This window comes from Loxodonta africana, chromosome 6 (assembly GCF_030014295.1).
Source record: "Loxodonta africana isolate mLoxAfr1 chromosome 6, mLoxAfr1.hap2, whole genome shotgun sequence".
In the NCBI taxonomy this organism is placed as follows: Eukaryota; Metazoa; Chordata; class Mammalia; order Proboscidea; family Elephantidae; genus Loxodonta; species Loxodonta africana.
Genome location: NC_087347.1, coordinates 114,572,305 through 114,599,550, shown reverse-complemented (window position 1 = coordinate 114,599,550; position 27,246 = coordinate 114,572,305). Strand labels below are relative to the sequence as shown.

The 27,246-nt window shown below is 40.6% G+C and overlaps 1 protein-coding gene across 1 annotated transcript in view; it reads right to left on the bottom strand.

Annotated features, from left to right (window-relative positions):
• Positions 1-27,246, bottom strand: part of MAP3K19 (mitogen-activated protein kinase kinase kinase 19) — a 40,149-nt gene that overhangs the window by 2,694 nt on the left and 10,209 nt on the right. Inside the window, exons 2-8 of the mRNA XM_064287272.1 lie at positions 25,885-25,978; positions 19,306-19,384; positions 18,100-18,359; positions 12,323-12,366; positions 7,733-10,177; positions 4,426-4,575; positions 2,474-3,171 (exon numbers count right to left, since the gene is read on the bottom strand). Of these exons, the coding sequence (XP_064143342.1) occupies positions 2,474-3,171; positions 4,426-4,575; positions 7,733-10,177; positions 12,323-12,366; positions 18,100-18,359; positions 19,306-19,384; positions 25,885-25,978 (3,770 nt within the window). The remainder of the gene's footprint in view (positions 1-2,473; positions 3,172-4,425; positions 4,576-7,732; positions 10,178-12,322; positions 12,367-18,099; positions 18,360-19,305; positions 19,385-25,884; positions 25,979-27,246) is intronic.

Sequence of the window (27,246 nt, the reverse complement as noted above, 5' to 3'; positions counted from 1 at the left end):
CTAGAAACTGCTCTTCCAGGTACTGGTGGCTGAACAGTGAACAAAACACACCAAGTCCCTGCTCCCGTGAAGCTTATGTTTTAGTGGGAAGAGACAGGCAACAAAGATATTACAGGTCAGATGGTGACAAGTGCAATGAAAAGTGGGGCAGGGTAAGGGAGCAAGAGGGACATGGGGCACTATTTTAGCCAGTCAGGAAGGAAGGTCCTCTGAGAAGGAGACTTTTGAGCAGAGACCTGAATGAAAGAAGGGAGCCAGACATGAGGCCGTCTGAGGGTATGCCGTCCCAGGTAGTGAGGACAGCCTAAGCAGCCCTGAGACAAGAGTAGGTTTGGCAAGTGGGAGACCCAGGAAGGAGACCAGTATGCCTGAAGCAGAGCAATCAGGGAAAAAAGTGGTAGAAAATAAGCTTGGAGAGGCACCGCAGTACTGGTCAGGAAGGGCCTAATAAAGTCAGGGCAGGGACTGTGGATTTTATTCTGAGTGAGACGGAATTGTTTTCAACAGAGAGTGGAAGAGATTTGACATATGTATGTTTAAAGGGTCCCAGTTCTATTTAGCAAGATCACCCTATAGTCTTCTCCAAAGGAACTGAGCCCAAGCAGAAGCCAGGGAGTAAAGCCAAAACTCATGAAATGGAATCTTCAGGTGGTAAGCATTAAGGGCATCACTGTAAAGCATATTCTCAGTTGGTTCCCTCATACTCCTTTGAAGAAGAGTTGAAGTGTTGGGTAGAAACTGCCCTGACTTCCATAAAATGGAAGATTCTACCCTTTCTCTTTAAAGATCTTTTTGTGTGTGTACGAATAATGGCAAAAGAAAATAGAGAATATAGCAAGTATTTTTTAGCTATGAGCCAATAATAAACAATTGTTAAATTTGGAATAAAGCAACTAGTACTTGTTTTAATAGTCTCCAAAACTAGTACTGGTCCATATGATATACCCAACACCTTTTTGGCTCTTTTGCATGTTGTTTTTTTGGGGGGAGGTGGCAGGGGGACAGGGGCAGTGGCACTGTGCCTGGGGCTCTGTCCAGCATATCCATGTGGGGACAGGGACACTCATGGTGTCTTTGCATCTAGGGACGCACAGAACTACACCCCTGGAGTATGTGTTCCTGCCCTCACCCAAGTGATTCCCCTCAAATTATCCAGGACAGGCCGATGCACACATGTGTTGGGGAAGGGAAACAGAGTGAAAGAGAGAGGTATAGCAGGCAGACAGAGAGACCTGTGGGCTCTGGGCTTCATTAAGAAATGCAAAATGAACCCCTGGGAGTTGGGGGCTGCCATATGTACTTGCTGAAAGCTGGAGCACTTGAGTTTTTCATCTAGGAATAAGAAAGCAAAGACATAAGGGTGAAGGAAAGAACACTTCATTGAAAGACAGGAAATCTTTGAGTCTCAAGATTCCTCATCCTGCACATGCAACTAGATTTTAACCCTCACTAGGCTGGGTAGATTAGGCTGCTCTGTATCATCCTGGAGGGCATTTTAACCCTCACTAGGCTGGGTAGATTAGGCTGCTCTGTATCATCCTGGAGGGCATTTTAGCCCTCACTAGGCTGGGTAGATTAGGCTGCTCTGTATCATCCTGGAGGGCAGCGGTGAGCTCCAGCACCCCCACCCCTACTCTCTAACTACCTCTCCCTCCCCCCCGACACACACACATTTTAACAAAAGCCATCTCTCTACTTTTATATGTGTTATTCTTTGGATTAAGATTCCATATAAGCAAAGGGCTCCTGTCTATGAAAAGTTTGAAAACCATAACACCAGTAATCTTTAAATCCCTTACAGCTGTAATATTTTACCTAGAATTTTATTTGATAGGTAGGAAAAGGGATCAGAACACGTGGGAAATAGGCAACTTTCTGGGGCTTTTCTGCTTCCCCAAATATTCTCCATTTAATGCTTGAACTGCTCCAATTAGAGATTTGTTCCTCTGGCTCAAAATGTTTCTTCTCACTTTAAATGCAAGTATTTCTGAGGAAACCAATACACTAACCTAGCCTTTCATCAACCACCTAATATGAATGAGTTTCTCACACACTTTGCTGAGAGCTGGTTTTGGTAGGAAGGAAACCAGAACACTGGCTCCCTGAGATGGAAGGGAGGTTAGGAAAGGGTGATGCCATTTTCACCATGGACATCCCTGGGAGATGTCACATTGGTAAGTGAGTAGATATTTAGCAATTTTTGCAAACCCATTGGTTTGGGGAAGTATTATGGGGACCTGATAAAGCATTTCACTGAGGGACTTTCTACTTGAAGCATTGCCCCACATACTCTGATACAGAAATGAACATAATCACCCAATATGGTTAATCACGACTACTTCCAGCACAAAAATCACTCCCTACTTGCTTTCGTAAGAGAAGCAGAGCTTTTAAGGGGCCATAAGTTTCAGGAGAAATGACAGCTGCTTGTTATTTCTGGCAGATTTGGAATCCGGAGATTTCCGTTTCTTACCTGGTGAGGCACACACGCACGAAGTCTGCAGCGTGCTCTGAGAAGTGGTCTGGCAGAGGCGGCATTAGCCCTCGGTGCGCTCCGATGTAAAACATGGCCGCCATCCTGTCCATGGAGGCCAGCGGAGGCTTCCCTGTGGCCATCTCAAACACGGTGCAGCCAATGCTCCAGATGTCTGACTTCCTTCCATAGCCAGACTCGTTGATGACTTCCGGGGCCATCCAATATGGAGTCCCATGCATGGACTTGAGCATGTCACTGTGAGTGCCATTTAAGCCGGCCCAGGCCAAACGCTTGGCACAGCCAAAGTCAATCAGCTTTATTATTCCGGTTGGCATGAGCATGACATTATTTCCTTTGATATCTCGATGCACCACACAGTTCTCATGGAGATAAGCAACCCCCTGCAGGATTTGTTTTGTATATTTACAGAACACCATCTCAGGCAATGGCCCAAAACGATTTATAATACTAGAGATTGAACCGCCGGGAACAAACTCCATGAAAATGCTTACTATGTTCTCTTCTAAACATGTCCCCAAATAGGCCACAATGTTGACATGTTTCAGTACTTTGAGCAAATCTACTTCTTCCTGCAGTTTTCGGTATTCTTTTTCAGTAGATAATTTATCAGAGGTATCCAAAGCCACCTGTTTTACAGCTATTAGCTGGCCCTGGCTAGTAAGACCGCAGTATACCTAGAAACAAACCAATACCTTATTAAATACAATTGACATAACTTGTCCACAAAATGCCTCATGTGACATTTGCCTTTACCTTCTTCCCCCAAACCCTTGCCCTTTCTCTAAATTGATACATCCTCACCTAAATGCAAAGTATTTAAAATAAACAGATTCAATATTTCAGTGGAGCTAAGATGGAAATGAACAGCAATATGAATGGAATTGGTTAGAATCCTGACTTCACCATTTCCAGCTGTGGAATTTTGGGAAAGTCTACAGACTTCTGACCTTCAGTTCTTCTCATCTGTAGAACTGAAGTAACAACATTTGCCTCAGATTTCTAGGTTGACTACATGAGATGGTGGTTTGGGAAAATGCCTCACCCAATGAATGTTAATTTAAAAAATGTTTTTCTTTGAGATTTAAGTAGAAAAATCTCATGTATCCAACTTCCATCTGATGTCTAAAACAAGAAAACAAGAAATCCTTAAGTTTCAAGAATGTTATTGAAGAAAACTCCCATGTTAGAAACATTTGAAAAGCACCACAAAAGTCCCCATCTATGTAAACCATGGATTTGGTTCTAACCTCTGGAGTGTTGGGATTTACATCCAGCCCTGCCATGTAATGGTGTTGTGACCCAGGCAAGTCCCCGAATAGGAAGGACTGTGAAAAGCTCTAAATCTCTGTGATATCAGCGGCTTTATGTCTTTCTACCTTCTCACTGATTCCAGAAATGCCCCCAACTAGAGCTGAAACAGGTCCTATCTGGGGACCAGTCTTTTCTTTACTCATATATGTAAATGCTACCTAAAATGCTAAGGCTTTGGATGGTCTTTATGCAATTCGAAACCTTAAGGTGCATCTTCTGTTTTTGCCACCTGCAATGATTCTTCCAACTGCTGGTAATGTATCCTGAGCTGTTGAGGGCCTTGGACCTGGGAGAGTGAGAGTCTGCTGCTGCTATGGCCATTGTGTCACCACATGGAGCTTGTGAATGAGAGTCATACTGACAGATACACAGACCAGATCCTGATGACATTGTTTGACCCCTGAAGGCAGGATTGCCTGAAGCCAAACTTGCTCCAGAATGTTCAGTTACAATAAAGCAATACACATCGTTTTCCTCAAGCCACTTTAGGTTGGGTTTTCTGTTACTACCAACTGAAAGTCTTCTAAGTGAAAGAGTGTGTGTTGGAGCTAGAGAAGAGGGATAGGTCAAGGAGGGCTGAGGATTTCTAGTTTTATTGTGTTTCCAGTTTGACTTACTGTGCCGTAGGCTCCCTTCCCAAGGATCTCACCCTTGGTCCACAGGATAGGCTCTCCATACTTTAAACTATTTTCAGAAAATGTCTTCTTTTCATTTGAGTTGAGAAATTTCTCCTCCCTGTCATAAATCCTGAACCCATTACTGTACTTCTAGAACAATGAGACAAATAGAAAGGTCACCATTAAACTTTGAGACGTGGGGGTGGGGTAAGGAGTGGGTGTGCAGTAGAGCCTTCCTTTCAAATGCACTTGTCTTGGGCCATTCTTATTGTTCATGGTAACATCTGGATACATAGAGTTCCCAAAACATGGCCAAACAGGATATCTTCATTTTTTACCTCATCCTCGATAAACATTTCTAAGTCACATTTTGCCTGTATATTTTATAGGGGTAGGTCTTGGGCCTGCTTGACTTTGGACCTACATGGACCTGCAGGCTACTTACCACTGTCTCTTGAGAGTGAGTGCTCTCAAAGTTCCGATAATCAGAACGGACATACGTGTTAGTGCATGCTAACATATGTACACTCCTCAGCAACCCACCCCCTCAAGTCTGTCTTCAGAATTTCCATTATTCTGGTCAACTTGCCCATAAAACACAGTCAAGTTGGGACAGAGAAACATACACGTAGTCATACACAAATTCACACAAAGATGCATATACTCACACACACATATTTATATATGCATTTGCACAAATGTGCATACACACAAATACAAAATATACAATTCATAAATACACATGCATAAATATGCATCACACAGACACATATGCATCTATGCACATACACTAAAACACATACATACATAAACATATACACTTATATACGTACATACATACATACACAAGCACACACAAACACCCATCCAGGTACATACACACACACATGCACACGCACACGGTAGTAAAAGGAATTTTGGTGGTCAAGACCAGCATTAATAGACTGAAGAGTGATAGTCCCCTAAACCCTTGCTACTCAAAAGATAATCTGCCGACCAGCTGCATCAGCATCATCTGGGAGCTCATTAGACATGCAGAGTCTCAGGCCCCAGACATACCGACTCAACATCTGCATCTTAACATGATCCCCAAGAGCTTCTCAGTCACAGTAAACTTTGAGAGTCACTTCCCTAGAAGTCAGGAAATATATACATCTTTGTAGAACTTAGTCCATGTTTTCCAATTGGTTGGTCAGGACCAAACGTGCTTCTTTTTGATCTCCCGTTCTAGTAATCTTAAGGACAAATAGCAGCAATGATGCAGCAAAGGCATGGTGGTGGCACTTTGTAGCTTCCCAGCAAATCCCGCATGGTTTCCTTTCTCCTGAAGGTCCACGCGCCTCTCAGGGCCATCTGGGTTCTTCCTCACCATCCACTCATGTTTCTATCCAAACTGAAATTTAAGGACTACTTGGAAGGGAAAAGGTTACAAAAGGTCCATTTTTACTCCTTGATTGCAGAGTGGGGCTTTAGGGTGATTGTATTTACTGGCATGCTAGCTCTCCTTCAATTTGAAATTGCAGAGCTGTGGGCTCATCTCATAAACATGCAGGCGTGCAACCCACCTCCCAACCCAGCCTACAGGCATCTCTGAATCACTGCCACCTCCCAGCAGAGACCAAGTTCCCATGAGGGCAGAGCTGGCCTTTTAGGACAAGGAGCATTCTCACTGTGTAGTGATTAAAGGTGGCGCTGGAATCAGAATGCCTGGCCCCACCACTCAATAGCACCATGACTTCAAAGCCTCAAGTTGCTCATCTGCAAAATGGGAACATGTTAGAACCTCTAGTACCTATCTCATAGACCTATTATGAAATATAAATGATATAATGAACTTGATGCATCTCACCCATTCATGTAAATTCCCAATACACGTTGCCATCGAATCGATTCCAATTCATAGCTAGCCTATAGGACAGAGTAGAACTGCCTCTCTGTGCTCAACCACTGTGCCACCAAAACAGAAAACCAAACCCGTTGCCATCCAGTCGATTCCGACTCATAGTGCCACCAGGGCTTCTTAAAAATCTCAATAAATCTAGCTGAAAACCTTGGTGCATAGTGGTTAAGAGCTACAGCTCCTAACCAAAAGGTCAGCAGTTTGAATCCACCAGGTGCTCCTTGGAAAATCTATGGGGCAGTTCTATTCTGTCCTATAGGGTCGCTATGAGTCCTAAGTGACTGGACGGTAAGGGGTTTGGTTTTTGTTTTTTTTTGTATATAGGGTCACTATGTGAGAATCAACTTGATGGCAAGAGGTTTGTTTTTTTTTTAATAGTATAATTACTTACCTGTGTATTCTTCTAATCATCTATGTAAAATAGTTATTCTTGAGCCTGGTACAGTGTGATACTACCTGAGTTAGTGTTCAATAAGTAATATTTCAGCCTAACATACTACTTCTGTCTTTAGAATTACTGTACACTCTGAGGTTCGTGTACCTCATGAACAAAACCCAACTCTCTGTGGCTATTCTTCTCCCACACCCCTACTCTCATGCCAAAAAACAAACATTCCAGGATGGTCTGCCTATGCATCCTTGAGGTCAAGGGCTGAGTCTTGTGTACTACCCTGTCCCTGGATTTTAGCCCTGTGCCAGAAACACAGTAGATGTCAATAATATTTTCATTGTTTTCCAAAGTAGTCAACCATCTGAGAGCAGACGCTCAGCTGCGGGGGGATCTTTGCGAAATATACATTTCACATATTCACATGATTTTGGAAGAAGATGATGAACCACTTCAGGGGCGCTGTTCACTTCTTCCTATCTCACAGACCACCTGGGGCAAAGCTTTACCCATAATTATTTCTCTGCTGATATTTGATTGAAAAGGTCATCACTGAAGAAAACATTGCCCTACTTAAATAATTTTACTCTATTAATTTATCTAAATGATTCCATTGCAGTGTCAGGCTAGTTAAATTCCAGAAGTAAGGCAACATAATAAAAAACATCTTAGCCTGGGGTCAAACCCAAACCTGCTGCCATCGAGTTGACTCAGACTCATAGCAACCATATACAATAGATTAGAACTGCCCCCATAGGGTTTCCAAGGCTGTAAATCTTTATGGAAGCAGACTGCCACATCTTTCTCCAGCAGAATGGTAGGTGGGTTCCAACAGCTGACCTTTCAGTTAGCTGATGAACACCAGTGGGATTCCAACCTGGCTCTGGTATGAACACTGTGGCCTTGAAGAAACGATTTAATTCTTTAGGGTTTATGATTTGAAAATAAAGGGTTTGAACCAAATTGTCCCTAAGGCCCCTTCCAACACCAAATGAATCTCTGATTCTAACTATACCAACCTGTGTTTTGACATTCGTTGCCTCTCTGCCCAATTCTTGTGTCGTACTTACTCTCCTACTAAAGTCAAGATTTAGACTTTCAGGATCTGTTTCGTCTGCCATTATTTGGCAAGAGTTGTCTTTTTCATCAAGAGCTAATAGTTCCGCAGCTAGACAACATAAGAGTTCATCTGTCAATTCTTCATTCTTTACAGAGTTCAGAATTTCCTGGGAAATTGAATTTTCATCATTTAAAGCTTTCCCAAGCATTTGACATGTAATTGATGTATCTGATAAACTATCATCATCCAAAGAATATGCCCAATTTTTATACCTTTGGGAAGTTGCACTTTCTTGTTTCTCATGGAAAGAGACGCTTGTGAGTGTTTTAGGCTTATCTGAAACACCACCAAATTCTAGATCGTCCGTTAGAATTTGGTTGGCCTTTAAATTGCTGAGAGATGCTTCATTCTGCTTTTCTTGCAATACATGTTTGTTGGAATTCTTCTCACTGGGCATTGCCCGGCTGTTTTCTGATGGAATCTGGTGATGTAGCTCTTCAAGTTCATGCAGATCTCTGAGGCTGGTGGCAAGCAGTTGATTGTTAGAATCACCTCCTTCATTGGTAGACTGTTCCAGAGAGACCTCTTCAACAATGGACAAATCTGAAACAGGAAGGAATTCCTTCTGTTCAATCAACTGCTCAGGATACTGAGCCAATTTCATGGGCGAAACGTCATTTTTGAAAGATAGAAAGTCATTTCCGGAAGACTTTCCCTGCCAGTCTGGTTCTGCAATACCATCATCATTTTCACTGCCTTCTAGATTCCTAGCTACAGGCTTGCAACTCTTTTCTTTAGAATGTAAACTTTTGTGCTTTTGTTTAATGCCAAGAGAAGTCTTTGGGGGTTTACTATGTGGTCTTTTCTGAAAATGTCTGGTTCTGCCATTGCTGCTTCTCTCACCGTGTGAGGATCGACACTTGTTGGTGATACATCTGCCAGATGGAGCTGAGGATATCTCATGGTAATATTTGTTTTCATGTCGTCCAGCCTCTCTTACATGACAATAAATAGGGGTCCCAAACATTTCATAGATTCCAGGTCCATTGCCAGTCGAATTGATTTCTTTGAACATGTCACTATACTTAAGATCTAGGTAATTTAGGTTCGGTTCTGTTGGCTGAACAGAAAAAGGAACCGAAGATTTTTTTATTACCGGATTTTTACAGATGCAAGGGAACGATGGCCGTTTTGGCTTTAGAGCGCTGTAAGTTGATTGCTTCTTTTCTATCTGCGGTATTCTCCTTTGAAACTTGGGTGATTGCTGAGGCCTGGGGTCAATAAGCCCTAAAGCAGGGAAAACTTGGGTTTTTATGCTGGTTTTATGCATGGTAGGCTTAACGGACCCTTCAGTGGAGCTCATGAAACTCTGAGGTATCCTGTTACTTATCTTGGTCTTTGAATCCAACTTATTTCTATAGGGTTTCATCTTATGTTTGTCATTTTCTTGGTGTGCAAGTATATTGAAGCTATTGTTGTTGGTATGAAGAGTACCCTTTCTTTTTTGGAGGCTTGGTTTGGCTATTGCTGGTTCCTTGGGGTCTCCATCTCCAGGGAAAGTAATGCAGATAAGAGGCACCATTTCATTCATTTCTGGTTTGGTTGCTTCTGCTACTGATATTTTTATGTTTGTCTCCATGCCGCTATGACCTCCTGGGAGCTTTTCAGTGGGGTCACCGGAGACTATATTGGAAAAGCTTTTAAGCACAGGATACTCATCTAATTCTTCATGATTTTGCTCAGTTGCTTCACTTTTATGCACTGAAGCATGTTTTGAGTCGATTTTACCATTTCTAGCCTCTTCATCCTGGCCCTGAGTTACCTCTAAATACTGGGTTTCTTGGAGCTTGCTTGGGATGGTACAGGCAATTTCTGGTTCTTGTTCATAGTTTCTGAGTATTAAACACTTTTTATTTCTTGATGAAAGATATTGAGAGTCTTCTCCTACTTTTCTCACTTCACTTCCATGGTAGCCAGTATCCCCTTTCATATCAATGAGAATACTGTCTTCCTCATAATTCTCAAAGCACACCAAAGACTGCCCTTTTTCAAAGCGAGAGCTTTCAACTTTGTTACATCTTTCTGTTTCCTTGAGTTTCCAATTCTTCTCCACTTCTAGGTTTTCTCTGTGAAGGTGAGCGTTCTGAAAAGAGCACATGTTTCTGGACCAAATGGAGCTATCAGACGATCTGAGAGTCTGATCCGAAAACACCTTACACAGGGCTTCCTGTTGCTTGTTTGATGGTCTAAACTCATCAGATTGACTAGTGGGCTCTAAGATCTTAGGTACAAAGGATAGGAGGCTTGGAATGTGTTTTTTTCTCTCTTTATGAGCCTTGTGATCTTGTGGGATAGTAAGGAGACCAGGTCTCCTGGGCAAGAGTGACAATGGTGGCAGAGGGAACTAAAAGGAAAGAGAGAAAAAACTAATGAATGCTGATGCATGCATAAGTAGTTGTAAACTGGTTTAAGGTAACCTGAAGAGATTTTAAGATTCTCTTTAGGAAGGCCTTTAACGGACAAAGCTATTCTGGAGATCATAGTTTTTAAAACTAAAATCTCATTCCCAGTTTTTTTTTTTTTTTAAACCAAGACAAAATGATACTTATAAAAGCCAAGATTATAATAAATGTAAAGATTGATAGTTATATATTTAAAAATGAAGGCCCTATGATTTGAAGGTAAGAGACATTTTATTTGTCTTGTCTTTTTATTTATTTTCCATAAGATTGATCTAACATTTTTGAAATCCCCACTTAATTTTGAAATTCCCTCTTAGAACAGTTTAAAATCATTGTTCACATGCACTTTAACAATGATCATTAAGTTACTAACTCAGAATTTTTATGCAGGACATAACTGTTCTGAATTGTTTTGCTGGACTGTTTTACTGAAAGTAGCATATAAATGTGCCATGCTTTACACTTGAAAGTTAGCAATCCTGGATGGCTTTTAATTTCTCCTTTGCCCTCCATTTTCAAACTCAGCCAGTTTTTATTTATCAACCTCTAGAGGTCAGTGTAACCCAAAGCATAACATTCAGCTTTGTGGTCATTAAGTGATAAACTCACTTTCTAAGTATTTCGTATTTAACTTTACACTTCACTGTGGCCTTTCCCTATGTATGCAGGTTCAATACTAATTATATTGGCATTTTAATAAACATGGATCATGAGTCGTAATTGAAAGCTTTATATTCAACTACATTCTCTTGACACCCATGTGTAAGAAGGAAGGAAAAGGAAACCGATGCTGGGAACTTAGGTGTTAGAAACAGTGAGATGCTATGCAATCCTCCAGCTTTACTGGTAATATAATTTTCTTACGATTCTCAAAAGTAATTTAAGAAATAAAGGCAAATTCTCCCCGTGCTTAGTCATCTCCCTAGTAGCATTCATTAAACCTTTTTAGGTCATTAAACTTCTTTTTATAACACTAAGCAGTGGCCAAGGTCCCTAGGTGGTACAAACGTTTTGCACTCAACTGTTCACTTAAAAGGTTGGTGGTTCGAACCCACCCGGTGGTACTGTGGAATAAAAGGCCCAGGGATCTGCTTCCCTAAGACAACAGCCAAGAAAACCCTATGAAGCCGTCCTACTCTGTAACACATGGGGTCACCATGAGCCAGAATCACTTCAATGGCAACCAACAACAACAAACAACAGCTACGCATAAGTATGTTCTCAAAGGCTTATAGGATACAGAAGACAAACATAGTTGAGAGCGCTAAAGAATTGCAAAGGTCTGTCCAAATGCTTTACTCGAATTTTTTCAAAAATGATTTACTTGTTAAAAATAAATAAATAAAGTTGTCATTGAGTCAATTCCGACCGATGGCAACCCTATATGTGTCAGAGTAGAACTGTGCTCCATAGGGTTTTCAACAACTGCTTTTTTTAGAAATAGATCTCCAGGCCTTTCTTCCAAGGTGCCTCTGGGTAGACTTAAACTGCCAATCTTTTAGTTAGCAGTTGGCCACGTTAACTGTTTGCACCACCCAGGGACTCCTCACTTATAATTAAGACAAAACAAAACAAAAAACCACTGTTGTAGAGTCAAATTCCTGTGAGTCAAATTCCTACTCACAGGAAGGACAGAGTAGAACTGCCCCTTACTGTTTCCAAGGCTGTAATCTTTATGGAAGCAGACTGCCACATCTTTCTCCCATGGGGCAGCTGGTGGATTCAAACCACCAACCTTTCTGGTTAGCAGCTGAGCCCTTTAACCACCGAGCCACCAGGTCACCTTATGTAATTTCTAGATGTGTTAAAATAAGACAAATTAAAATATGTCTAAGACAGGCTACTTCTTTATATATCCTTATGCGGAAATAATGGGAAAGACCCCCAAAAAAGAAATGAACATAATAACATGGCATAATTTTCCCAGAAATTATTTGCTACTCTGTAAACTATATGAGTTATTATTTTTCCAAGATGTGATTGCTGAAGATTTTGATTTGAGTTCTTTGATAGAGTTTATCTCTAATAATAAAAAGTTCTTTGATTTTAATCCTCTAGTCAGAAACACTAAAATAGAGTAATCTTACCTCTATTCTTCTGCTACTGTGCTGCATAACAGAGGTAGAAATCTCTATAACAAGAAAAAACAGTAATAATTTGGTATTCTTAGTAGTAGAGTGAACGCAGTCAGACTTAGGTCAGAGTTTGGGGGTGGAGTGATCTTGATGGTAAGGTCTGAGGAAAAGTTACAGAAATTTGAAAAATTAAGAATTTTTTCCCCTGTGTAATCTATGTGGAGGTGGATATGGAATGAGTACACAAAACTTCAGGCTACTGCCACTGGGAGGGAGGATTGTTCTCTGTCTCTCTCAGACATACACACACGACTAAATACTTACATTCTGACAGGAAACATGAGATCTCTGGATCAGAGAACAAACCATCTATTACTCACAGGGCTTCTTAACACCAGTTTCCTACACCCCAATCCCTCACAGGGCTAGACGATGAAAGCCAGACTTTTACCCACACATATAGTGAGGTTGCATCACAAAAGGGAAGCCTGAAATTATGAGACTTGGAGCTTATATACAGGGTGGCTTGTCCTTCCGTCCATTTTACCCTCCAGAGAAAAAGAGACCTTTACTATGAAATGTAAGCAAATGTCTCCAGATGAAAGGGGAAATGTGTTTCTAGGTTTTATTATCCTAGATTGTAAGCAAACATCTCCTGGGGACAGAAGTCTCTAAATCTCTTTGGAGCAATATACTATCTCTAACTTCCAAGGCAGGTTTGCCTTTCGATCATCCTTAAACTTAATTTCCTGGTACTTTTTGTTCAGAAAGCCTGGACTGTGCAGACATGTAAAAATATCCATGGACAATTGTGTCCCAACTGTTGTTTGAACTCATACACGGCATAGATCATAGATTCTGTACAGCACACCCAAGGAGTGGGAAGAGGAAGGGAGAGATGGGATTTACTAGGTAGTATAAATTTTTTTTTTTTTTTATAAAACCTAGAAGATGTTCATTTCTTTTTTAACCAGTTGTGGATTTTGACTCATGGTGACCCCATGTGTGTTAGAGTAGAACTGTACTCCATACGGTTTTCAGTGGCTAGTTTTCCAGAAGTGAATCACCAGGCCATTCTTCCGAGGCGCCTTTGGGTGGACTCAGGCCTCCTACCTTGTCGTTAGCAGCCAAGTGTGTTAACCATTTGCACCACCCAGGGACTGCTCCCTTCTTACTAAAAAGTCAGAATGGCCCTCCAAAGCCCCACCCATCCACCACAGCTTAGAGTTGAGGCCCAAAACTCTAATGTCTTCATTGGAGTCAAAGCGAGTCGCATAAATGGATAAAGCGGGACAGGTGGGGACAGAAGTGAACTGAGATCATTTGCCCCAACTAACAAGACATCCATTATCTTACTCTAACTCATGGTGTCCATTCTAGATGGATGGCCCAGCACTGGCAGATCTTTCAATTGTCAAAAGAAGCCAGAGAGCTGGTGATTTTATGTGAAATCCCCCCTCTTTTTTTTTTTCCTTTAAATGTTGTGGAGATCAAACAAATTACATCTGTGGGTCAATTTCAGTTGTAGGCTGCTATTTGAAACCTCACTTCAGAGAGAAACAGAATTCTCTGAGAGGTAATGCAACTCAAGAAGCCATCCTCAGGTGAAAAATGGCCACCTAAGAAGAGGTTCCCAATAGAAGCAGTACAGGCTGGCCAAGCTGGCCAAGATCCTCCCCCCACCCTACATGCACAAATATTTATCGAGTGTCTAAAGAATGGCCACTGTCCCAGAAGATGGCAATATAGTCATAAACAAGAAAGACGAAAATCCTTGCCCTCATAGAGGTACAGTCTAGAGCAGGAGATTTTCTGTTGAAGCAATATTAGAAGTTAATAGCAGAAATACAACTGAATATAATTTATAGTTGGATACATATATCTAACAACCTGAGCTTAAAAAAAAAGAAAAACAACTTTCAGATATTTTTATAAATATTTGGACAGATATTATCCAGTGTGAGTTAGGATGGACGTGGGGCAGAAAGGCACTCTTAAAAATTTCTGGTAAGAATGTAAAGAGGTAAAATCTTTCTGATGGGTAATTCGGTGACTCATGTCAAAAGACTTGTAACATGTGTGTAGAATTCCAGTTAAACATGGCAGATTGAATGTCTATCTTTTTCTCCACTCTCTCTACGACCTCACAAAAATGATCATAAAAAATTAAAAAGTGTAAATAAAGACAAAGAAAATCAGAGCATAAAACAGCAGATGAGTGATGTCAACAAAATTTTGGACAGTGAAAACTGTATAGGTGGGTGTCTTAGTCATCTAGTGCCGCTGTAACAGAAATACCACAAGTGGATGGCTTTAACAAAGAGAAATTTATTTTCTCACAGTCTAGTAGGCTAAACGATGGCAGTGGGTTTGGTTTTTTTTTTTTTTTTTTCTTTAGTAGGCTAAAAGTCCCAATTCAGGGCATAAGCTCCAGGCGAAGGCTTTCTCTTCCTGTTGGCTCTGGAGGAAGACCCTTCTCATCAATCTTCCCCTGGACTAGGAGCTTCTCTGTGCAGGAGTCCTGGGTCCAAAGATGCACTCTGCTCGGGGCACTGCTTTTTTGGTGATAGGAGGTCCCCACATCTCTCTGCTTGCTTCTCTCTTTTATATCTCAAAAGAGATTAGCTTAAGACACTATCTAATCCTGTACAGCTCATCAGTATAACTGCTGCTAATACATCTTATTAACATCATAGCACCAGGATTTACAACATGTAGGAAAATCTCATCAAATGACAAAATGGTAGACAAATATGCAATACTGGGCATCATGGCCTAAGCAAGTTGACACATATTTTTGGGGGACACAATTCAATCCATGACAGTGGGTAATAACTTATTTTCTTCTTGTCAGTTTTCTCTATTCTGCTCAGAGCCTGCAGGAAGAGATCTCAAGAAGAAAAAAGAACCCCAGAAAGGCGCAGGAATTGAAGATACCAGGTGCCTCTGAAGGTGGGGATGTAGACAAGGCTTAAACTGGAGGGCTGCTTTGAAATCTGTACATGAAGTAGATTCCAGAGTTGCTCTTCTCCATTTCTGGCAGATGACTGGCAGTTTATTCTCTCAAGAGCTTGAAACAAAAATGCTAAGGAGCTAGGTACAGCTCAGAGCAGAAATGGGGTGTTGGACTGAAAATAAGAGGATTAAGTGAAAGTTGGGGTCCCTGGGTGGTGCAAAAGGTTAATGTACTCAGCTGCTAACCTTTCAAAGGCTGGAGATTGAATCCACCCAGAGGCACCTTAGAAGGAAGGCCTGATGATCTACTCTGAAAAACCAGCCATTGAAAACCCTGTGGAGAGCAGTTCTAGTCTGACATACATGGGGCCCCCATGAGTTGGAATACACTTAATGGCAACTGTTTTTTTAAGTGAACGTCTGCACACTGAAATGTGAAGCTCCTCGATGCCAAGACCATTGGCTTCCAGCTATACCTACAGGCAGCTGCTTGGCTCATTCCTCTCTAGGGAAAACTGGCCAAGAGAAGAGCCAACAGTTAGGGAATTCCTCAACCAACCATCCAGATCTCTGCCCATTCAGCTCTTTTGAGGCTCACTCAAGCACGCAGCACCTTGGAGCAGCTCCCACTTAAATACAAATAGACAACCAAAGAGCAATATATATGTGAGAAGATTAGGCCGCCACGATTCCCACAAATTAACATCGACCAAACATGAGCTCACAATAAGAGATCTTCAAACACTCAAGAAAAAGAGCCACCATCAGTGCAAGTAAGCAGAAACAAGAATCTACATATTTGGACCCCCAGAGATTTCATGTATTAGAATATAAGACCGCAATGTATTAAATGCTTAAAGAAATTAAAAAAAATCAAAACAGAAGACATTCTCAATAATGAACAAAGCGTATCTGAAGAACAAATAAAACTTGTAGAAATAAAATATAATTGCTGAAATAAAAACTAAATTAAAAAAAAAAAAGGATGGATCACAACCATATACAACTACTACTATAATGAGATACACTCCCTACTCACCAGAATGGCTAGAATTAGAAAGACCAACAATACCAAATGTTTATGAGACTGTGAAGCAACAGAGCTTATACATTGCCGATAGAAATGTAAGATGGTACAATCCCTTTGGGAAAATCTCTGATCGTTTCCCAAAAACTAAGCATGCACCTACCCTATGATCCAGTAATTCTTATCTTAGGAATGTACAAGAATAATCACAGCTGCTTTGCTTATAGTAGTAAAAAACTGGAAACAGCTCAGATGATCATCAATAGAAGACTGAATGAAGTATGGAATACTCATACAATGAAATATTATCCAGTTATAAAAAAAGGAATGAACTATTAATATACATAACAATATTGATAAATCTGAAAAACATACTAAGTGAAAAAGCCTTATACAAAGCAGTACCATATTTTTTGCAAATAACTCGTCCACACATATAACGCAAGGAAATGATGAGATTAAGTGCTGACATATACCACGCATGTTTTATGACATTTCTAGAAGTGAATTTCAGCCTCATTCACCCGTCCTTCTATATTACAGGTAAATCATATCGTTCTGTCCATTTTCTTTAATCTCCTGCTTATGTGTACAAGAGTCCAATATATTACTTTTGATCATAATTGTATAGTAAAGGCAAAAGCCATGGTCAAGAAGTCATGGATTGAGTTTGGTAGTCCCCTAGTGTTATGGATTGAATTGTGTTCCCCCCCCCCCCAAATATGTGTTGTAAATCCTAACCTCTATGCCTGTGGTTATAATCCCATTGGGAATGTGTTATCTTTGTTATGTCTATGAGGCAGGATTAGTGTAGGGTGTATCTTGAGTCAATCTCTTTTGATATACAAGAGATTAAACCCAAGCTAGCAAGCAGAGATGGGGAGAGAGAGATGCCAAGCCACATGAAGATCACCCAGGAGGAGAAGCTCAGAAGAGACAGAGCCTTCCTCCAGAGCGACAGAGAGAGAAAGCCTTCCCCTAGACCCAACGCACTGAATTCAGACTTGTAGCCTCCTAAACTGTAAAAAAATTAATTTCTGTTTGTTAAAGCCACCCACTTGTGGTATTTCTATTACAGCAGCACTAGATAACTAAGACACCCAGTAAACAAACAATCAAAACTGTGTATTTATTTCTACTAAGTTGATAATTATAGCACATTAGCTCAACAGCTGAATTGGAAAACCTCATCACACAGTCTTGAGTAAAACCATGAGGCTACGACGTTAAGTCTGCTTATTTCGTAGTTTGATTATGTCTTCTTAGTGTCAATGTCTTTGACCAATGATCATAAGTCATCTTAGTTGAATGCTTGCAGCAAGTAAAAAAAAAAAAAAAAATTGGCTTAGTGTGCTTACAAAAATAACAGGGGGATTGCACGGTTGGCCAAAAAAATGTATAACAAGTGCGTTATTTGTGTAAAGATACATTATATGCTGTAAACCAAAACCAAACCAAACCCAGTGCCCTCCAGTCGATTCCGACTCATAGCAACCCTATAGGACAGAGTAGAGCTGCCCCATAGAGTTTCCAAGGAGCACCTGGTGGATGCCAACTGCCGACCCTTTGGTTAGCAGCTGTAGCACTAAACCACTACGCAACCAGGGCTTCCTTATACGCTGTACCATTTCATTTATTTGAAATTCTAAAACAGGCAAAACTAACCTGTTATGGAAAAAACTCCAAACAGTTTTTGCCTTGCTCGCTTCTGTATCTTCAGCATTTAGAAAAGTGTCTGGAGCATAGTAAGCATTCAATAAAAATTATTTATAGACTGAAAGAATCAAAGAATCACTGTTCAGCTTACCTTCAGATTTTCTTTGCTGCCCTTTTGGAAAGTGAAGAACATCTTCTCTGGTTACAGACTTGGAGCTGCTTGGTTCTAAGCAAGCTCTTGGCAACAAAAAGTCCAAGTTCACATCGCAGACCTCCTTGGAACTTTCCTCTTTTTCCCGGAGGAAAGTCTGCATGGCCAGCGTCTGTGTCCTCAGGTCCGCCATCTCGATTTCATTTGGGAGAGAAGCAGACTGTGCTCTTGTCCATTTTTGATGTGCTGAGGTTATCTGACTAAAAGAAGTGGGGAGGGGGAACAGTTTGATTTAAAATTCACTCCCCAGGCTTTCTGGGTCTCCAGTTCTCAGTAGAGCCTGATGGCACTAAAAAGTTCAGAGAATTACTTCCAAATGGCACTGCTGAACGGAATGTCTGGATTTCTTAGGCAACAAGACCTCTTCACCCTCCTTAGTTGCTCCCCACCCTTGGCTGCCCTCCACTACTCTCAGTACAGTTGCCTGAATGGATGAGGCCTAGGTCTACTTCCTTGAGCAGAGAAAACAGAGGTGCAAAGAGAAAGCACAGGGAGGCACCCTTTACTTCTCCAAAGTGCTTCTCAAACTATCTCAATGAAAAACCAGTTTTTAAATTTCCCAATCCATTGTGGATGGCTACTTTTGTAAAATATAGTAAACACAAATACTACAAAAATGAAACAAGAAATGGGAATGTATAAAAAATAAGTCCCAATTTTTTATTATCAGATCAATGAACATAAAACTACTTTGTCAAATGGTCAAATACGTCAATTTTTCAAAATGATTACCCTCAAGTTCTGAACAGATCTCATTAGGGACTGGTCCCAGAAGGACCACGAAACCAAATTTTGGGTAGGACTGCTCTAGAACACAGATCGGCAAACTATCACCCCTTGGCCAAATCTGGGCTGCGGCCTGTTTTTGAAGATAAAGTTTTATTGGAACACAGTTCCACTCATTTGTTTGGATAACATTCATGGCCATGTTTGTGCTACCATGGCAGAGTGGAATCATTGCAACAGAGATCATCCAGCCCACAAAGCCTAAAATACTTACTATCTGGCTCCTGCCACAATAAGATTTATTGTCATCCTTACCCTTGGGGATTATTTGGGGCTGAATTGCTAAAAATGTAGGTTGCCGTACAAGTATCATCATTGATACTTACATTTCTACCTAACATTTCAAGGAATATTCCTTACTTGTTTTCTTTTGACTCTTCTTGGCTCTTTTCTTGGGAATGAATGGCATCTCTTGGAAAAGTAACAATAATCTCAACACCTATAGAAGCACACGACAATAGCAGAAGGAAGAAGCAAGTAATGAGTTCAATGATAATAAGGAAAAGCTCTTTGTTTTCAACTGTTTGGCTAATCTGTTCTTAACTGTTAAGGAAGAGACATTAACCAGGGACTGAGATTTAGAAATCTTTGTATCTTTCCTATCCAGCATATATGTTAATAAATAAATGGTTGTTTAAAGAGCAAATAATCTGTATAATAAATCTTGGCAGATTTAAGATAAAGTCCTAGGATTAGCAGTGTTGTCTCCTGATGGAGAAAACAAGGCTTAGTTCTGTAAGGAGGTACAGATGACACCCACCTCCCGGGACTATTTGAAGATGAAATGAGACAATTTATGTAGTCCATGGGAACTTGCTCGTACTTGTCATTTTGGTCATCTCCTGTCTGATTCTTTAGAACTATTCCCAATATAACCCTTAATACAGAAAGTTCCAACTTACGGAATTGATGTTTGCTTCTGTGTATCACATAACACATTGAAACTAATTTATATAAAACACTATGAACCATCCTAAAATTGCCTGTCCTTTACGGTTTGTTCACCCATTCATTTTTTCTCCCGTTCAACAAATTTTTATTAAGCATCTCCCAATCCCAGTGCTTTGTGCTGAAGAAGAAATAAACAAGATGCAGCTGTGGCCCTAATGTTTTTAGCTGCCATCAAGTCAGCCCCTGACTCATGGTGACCCCATGCACAATGGAACAAAACACATCTCGGTATTGCACCATCCTTATGATTGGTTATGGGTTGGACCTCTGTGATCCACAGAGTTTTCATTGGCTGATTTTTGGAAGTAGGTTGCCAGGCCTTTCTTCCTATTCTGTCTTAGTCTGGACACTCTGCTGAAACCTGTTCAGCATCATAGCAACATGCAAGCCTCCAGTGACAGAGGGGTGGTGGCTGAGCTTGAGGTGCATTGGCCAGAAATCCAATCCAGGTCTCCTGCATGGAAGGTGAGAATTCTATCACTGAACCAGCACTGCCCCCTGTGGGCCTAAGTAGAGAAGATAAATAAGAAAACAAACAGTCCAGCGAGTTGACCGTTGTGACAAGTGTGCAAATGGTGTTGTGGGAACACAGAGAAGTCTCCTTCCAGGAGGACACCATGCTTGTCCTGGTTTTTGTTCCAACCCACGTATTTGTCAGAGCCATTTATTCAGTCCACACATACCAGAAGGAGCAATGGTTTTAATAAGCTCCACTGATTGAATGTTAAGAAAGCAGAGCAGAGAGGACAAGGGTAGGGTCATGAGCCAGACAGATTTGGGTCTAAATCCCTCCTCTGCCACTTCCTGGGTAAGCCTAGAAAAGTTGCTTAATAGCAGCTCTCATCACTAACTCAATGACTAGGTTTTTATTATTTTTAAAGAGCTTTGGATATTTTGTCAAATATATAGGAACCACCATAGTGAAAACATTTTTATTATTCACTTGTCATACCTGTGTCATTTATGAGAGTAGTACATTAAAAAAAAAAAAATGAGTATTTGCAAAAGGAAAACTCTTTGTTTACAATAAGGTAAACAATAATAGCATTTACTGTCTTGGTCATCCAATATTCTATTTTGTGGTACTGTGAAAATGTGTCTAGTTCTGGTTCGCTTGATGTTTTTCAAATAAGACAACTTGAATGCATGCTTTTTAATATTACACAATAGCAAGGAAAGCTTATCTAAAAAAAAATTGAAGTTCCCTTGAAATGGTCATTTTTTTTTTTTTTTTACTTTTCAAGGATCCTGTCACTACACTAAAAAAAAAAAAAAAAATAGCACAAAATGAGAGGTTTGGAATTATATAGCTGAAAGGAACTTAGAGGTCATCTGATCCAAGCTCTTCACTATAGAGATGAAGACAGTGATACCTGTGAGTTTGTGTGACAAGCTCAAGGTCGTTCTTGTGTTTAAAAGGGAAACGGATGTCCTTTCATAACTTTTTTTAGTCATCCTTGAGCGTAAATGCCTAGCTGACATGTTTGAGTAAGGAAAACATGTAACACACATCCCTGACAACTGATCTGTCAGGGAAAAGAATGTTTTAGTACAAAGACTAGGAAGTTAGAAACTGAGTGTGATGGTTCGTTTTATGTGTTAAGTTGGCAAGGCTGTGGTGCTAAGTTGTTTGGGAAAACACTAGTCTAGTTGCTGTTATAATTAACATATGATTAAATCAGCAGATTGCCTTCCTCATGTGGATAGGCTTCAACCAGTCAGGTGAAGGCCTTAAGAGTAAAAGGGGAGTGTCCCTAGGGTGTGTTCTGCCTCTAAAATATAGACGTTTTCCCAGAACTCCCTCAGTCTTCACTCTTCCCATCACCTGACCTACAGATTTTGGGACGCAAGCCTGCAGGAGTCTCCAAACCTGTCATCTCACCTACGGATTTGGGACTTGTCAGCCCCCTACAATCATGTGAGCCAATTCTTTGAAGTAAATCTCTGCTTCTCTCTCTCTGTCTCTGTCTTTCTCTGTGTATGTGTAAATATGTCACTGGTTCTATTTCTCTGGAGAACCCTAAGACTCTGAGTAAGGTATATTCATATAAGCACATTCTTATGAATGACCACACTTTTACAATTATTGAGAATTAATAAACCCAGAATGTTTGCAAGTGAATTTTATGTTTTCAAAGGTCTGTTAATTTAGTAGTTTTCAAAACCAAGGAACAAAGATGCAATGAGCAAATATTAAAAATATGTATATGTTTTTTAGAAATTGATAATCGTTAACGGCTGCCATCCTAACTGTTGGTCCTAAATGGCAAAAGAAGAGTACAGGATATACTGATTATGAAATCAGTTGGGAACATACAAATGTTCGCTTCTTTCTGTCCCGTGAATACTGTGAGTGGCAGTGAAGTGGTGAGTGAGGCATCTGAGCTACCCAGGGCCAAGGCAAGGAAAGATGACGTATTATCTCCTGTAAAAGTTAAACACTTGCTCCTGTCTGAATGCCTTTTTCCACATAGGAAAGTATGGATGTAATCCTTCCAGAAAATGGAAATAAAAGGCAACATTTAAACATAGTCAGAAACATATTTTCTTCATAGCAGAGGTAAAAATGACATTCACAAAAAGTTGGAAAATGATCATTAGTTTGCGGTTAATGTTAAAGCCATCATTAAAATGAAAAATTTAAATGCGACTTTTTTTTATCCTCACATTCAATGAAGAAAAACTATTTTCTTCAGAAGAGTCTTGCTTTCTCCCATTTTCTCCTTGTTCTGTTTAAACCGATGGGTATATTTCCCTAGGTTTTGGCGTCGAGGTTCTCAATACTTTGATATGTGCTCCACATTTTGATAGTTTCCTAATTTGCAAATGTCACCTTCCTGATGTAGAATTTTTTTAAATGACGTTTTCCAACCTCCATTACAGTACAGATAGCTACCCTGAGAGACTGATTTGTGTGAATAACATGAAAACAGACAGAGTGCAGGTGAAAACAGGTAGAGCGCAGGTGAAAACAGAGTGCGGGTATCCTTTTTGCGGGAGTGGGTGTCGGACGAGGGAGGTGTTCTAAGGTTAATCGTGAGGGCAGCTCCCTGTGTGGCAGAAGGAGCATGAGCTGGGGGTCAGCGCAATCAGCTTTGAAATGTAGTTATGGGAATTTTCCCTGAAAATCCAGCCTAGAGTCTCTTCCTCCCCTGTGGTTTTTCATCAGCCTATAAACTTTAATAGCGCTTTTAAAATGGCTTGCTTTTTAACCCAGATAGAGTAAATTCTGTTATCTGCTACTAAGAATCCCAACGCATATATACTGTTACTAAAAAAACAATTTAGAGCCCAATCATTTCAGGAAATACGTTCTCATTTACCCCTGAAAAGAGTAATTTTGCATGCCCTATTCCCAGCCTGTGAGGTTTGCTTCTGTTATGTTCTGGGAAAATAGCTGATTGAGGAATGCAAGATTTTTTGCACTAAGAAAAAGAATAAGGAGTTTTTTGGGGTCTACAAATTGTATTTTACCCATTTTTATTTGCAAAGCCCATAACAAAGCAAATGCGTGCTGCAGGAATACTTACGTTCTCCATAAAGAATCTTAGGGCCTGTGGAGGGGTCCAAACACTGTGGAGTTTATGTATTTTTACTTAGTGATGCTCCTTTTTAATAGAATTATATGAGGGACAAATAGATACAAATTAAAGATTAAATGTGTATGCTACAACACAGAACATGCTGTCTACACCATAAGGTGTTGTAAGTACTTCAAACACTAATAACTTAGGGTACGTTAGAAACAAGATGTCAATGGGATTTAAAGAGAGTTATTCATATCTAGGAAACCCTGGTGGTGTAGTGGTTAAGTGCTACGACTGCCAACCAAAGGGTCGGCAGTTCAAATCTGCCAGGCGCTCCTTGGAAACTCTATGGAGCAGTTCTACTCTGTCCTATAGGGTCGACTATGAGTCGGAATCAACTCGATGGCACTGGGTTTGGTTTTGGTTTTTGGGTTGATATCTAAGATCAATACAATGCACAATGATGCCCAAAACATTCTTATTTCAGACTTCATGACTGAAAGCAACATTAGCTCAGTTGAAGTCTCTGTCAACTGTGAGAAGAAAATTCATCGGAAAGATAATTGTTCCTTACAAATTTGTAACCCAAGCTTTCAAGGCTCAATACTGCAAAGAACTTAGTAGAAATGCTGTATGATTGTTATGGTTCCTATATGAAAACCCAAAATGTTATGAATCATCTTAAAAAGAATTACCTTTTCATAACATAGTTTATAAAGAAAATGTTCCACATTCTACTTTGGTGAGTAGCATCTGGGGTCTTGAAAGCCTGTGAGAGGCCATCTAGGATATTCCACTGGTCTCACCCCTTTGGGAGCAAGGAAGAATGAAGAAAACTAAAGACACAAGGGAAAGATCAGTCCAAAGGACTAATGGGCCACAACTACCACAGCCTCCACCAGACTGAGTCCAGTACAAGATGATGCCTGGCTACCACCACTGACTGCTCTGACAGGGATCACAATAGAGGGTCTTGGACAGAACTGAAAAAAAATGTAAAACAAAATTCTAACTCAAAAAGAAAGACCAGACTTGCTGGCCTGACAGAGACTGGAGAAACCCTGGTATGGCCCCTGGACACACTTTCAGGTCAGTAATGAAGTCACTCCTGAGGTTCACCTTTCAGCCAAAGATTGAACAGACCCATAGCAAGACTAAAGGTGCACACCAGCCCAGGGACAAGACTAGAAGGCAGGAGGGAACACGAAACCTGGTAATAGGGAACCCAAGATTGAGAAGGGAGAGTGTTGACATGTCGTGAGGTTGTTAACCAATGTTAGAAAACAATATGTGTACTGTTTAACGAGAAACTAGTTTGTTCCGTAAACCTTCACCTAAAGAACAGTTAAAAAAAAAAAAAAGAATTACCTTTTAAGTAATTCAAACAAAAATCACCTCCAAGTGGAGCTGAATAAACACTTAACCTCTCAGGAGGTGCTTCAGCCACAAGGAACAAAGAGACTTCTGAGAAGTCAGGTTTGAAGACGTGAAAGTCAAAGGCAGACCACAAAGACCAGGATTTGTCTCTTTTAATTAGCTCCTTTCAGGGTTAATACTGTTAATAAACTTAAATGTTATCCAACTATTCTCTGCCCTCAGCCTGGGGGGAGGGAGATTCCTTCCGAGTGAGTTTGAGAGAGGCAAGAGGCTGCCCAGGAGGGGGCAGCATCGCGCAAAGGGCTGAAGACAGGAAATGGCTGCAGCACCCAAGGTTCAACGCAATGAGAAAAACAAAGGCATCTAAGAGAGCAGCTTCCTGGAGTGTTAGAAATGGAAGTCAGAAGACTGCCAGAGAGAAATTGGAGCACTTCCAATAGACATTTAATTTTAAAAGTTTACAAGCAAACAGGTGATAGACAAATGTGATAGCTGTGATGACTATTTTCTGAAGCAGAACTGCAAATATCTTGTGATCTGTTAAAAACAAGGGCATTTATGGGTATTACAGGATAACAAATTTTAAATGAGTGTTGTTCCAGAAAATTCTGGACTTATGGCCCTTAAAATAAAAGACTGAGACTTGAGATTCTAGTTCACTACCCCTAAACCTCAGGTCCCCTTCAAGGGAGGAGGTGAGAGACAATAGCTGATGGAGAAATCTTTGGCCGTGGAAGGGAAGAGATGCCTGGAGCTGATTCTGAGACGAAAGATGGGGGCGGGTGGGGGGTTTGTCATACAAGAGGGAAAGGGACAAAGAATGGCTGGCTGAGCTGGAGTGAGGTGGAATAAAAAGCCAGAAGAGGGGTGCCCGTTTGGGGAGGAGCAAGGACAGAAAAAGTTGCCAAGACTCACTGACCCACTGATATCGGCCAAGGAATAGGACTGTGAGAGGTTTTTATTTTTCTTTGTGTTCTTCTCTGTTTTCAAGGTTCTATACTGAGCACTTTTGAAGTTGGAGTTGGGGGGATCCCCCAAAATCAATGTTTTTTTTGTTAACATATCAACAATAGAAGTCCAGTACCTTCTGTCCTGGGTGGCCAGCCTTGTGTATCACCACTTGAATCTCCTTCACGAACCAATATGGAATGACTACAGTCGTCATCTTGGTCAAACTCCTAAAATATCATAAGACAGAAACTCAATTATTCAATGCGCTACTCTGTTGGCAAAGTGAATGGTGATTTTTCTAGGCTAAAGTTTCACAGTGTGAATTCCTTTTAAATTGGATAAAGTATTTAGGACTAAAATAATGGGAAAATATCTGCCCCTAGAGCACCAGGCTCAGACAAACGTGGATGTGATTAATTGCATAATCAAAAACAAAGATCAAAGCTAAAATCACTTAGACATGTAAAAATTCAATATTTTATAGTTTATCATGTCAGCATCCAGGCTACTAATCTTGCACAAATTCCATCAGGGTAGGTAACTGGAAACAATCCTTTTGCCACAGTCACGGTGAACAACCCCAAAGGGACATGATATTTTCCATATTGCCTTCCAGGGACACCATTTATAAATGATGACGATGAAAATCCCTGCGCCTTGTGGAAGCTACAGATATAACCCTAGACTAAAAGGAGGCAGCAAAGCTGATTAAAGTTTTCACTATGACGGCTTTCTGACTGAATTGTGGTGCTTAGCCTCTCAAAACTCCTCTTTCCGCTCTAGAAAATAATCATTATGCTAAAACACAAGGTGGAAATCCAACCTGGTTTATAAAAAGTACTTTGAGCTCTCCAAAGAGAGAATGTTTTCTTATGAGAATCTGTTGTTGTTCTTCGGTTCCTTCATTAGGAGCTGTTACTACTGATTCTGCACTTTGTAAAATTTCTGAAACCGTGGTAGATTCAGGTAGTTAAAGCAACACCATCACAATCCAGATAATGCAATTAGCTCTCTGACTTCTATGGTCTGGGTGAACCGTGTATTTGAGAGGAATTTTGCAGTCTTTGCCTTAAATGCAGGTGCCTGTCATCTGACAGTTCAGACAAATGGCCAGTCTTAGTCACAAAGGCTCTGATGTTTCATTCACTAATTCCCCAAAGAGCTCAAAAATCTTTTCTTCATTTGCTCTGTTCACTTAAGTTGTCACAGAAAATAATAAAATACTGCCGTAAAGATATGTTAGGTACTCAATCATAAAACTTAGTTGTCATACATCACTTTTATGTAGCACTTCATACTTTTAAAGCACTGTCTACCTTCTGGCAAAGGTTAGGTGCCTAACTTAGGCCACCCTGGCGAGCAGTGGCAGATGGGAGAACTGGACTGGTTCACCCTTCTCCTAGACTGTTAATTTCACTGCTTACTCTTCTCTGCATTTCAAAAGTTCCACCACCAGCGAGATGGATTGACACAGTGGCTGCAACAATGGGCTCAA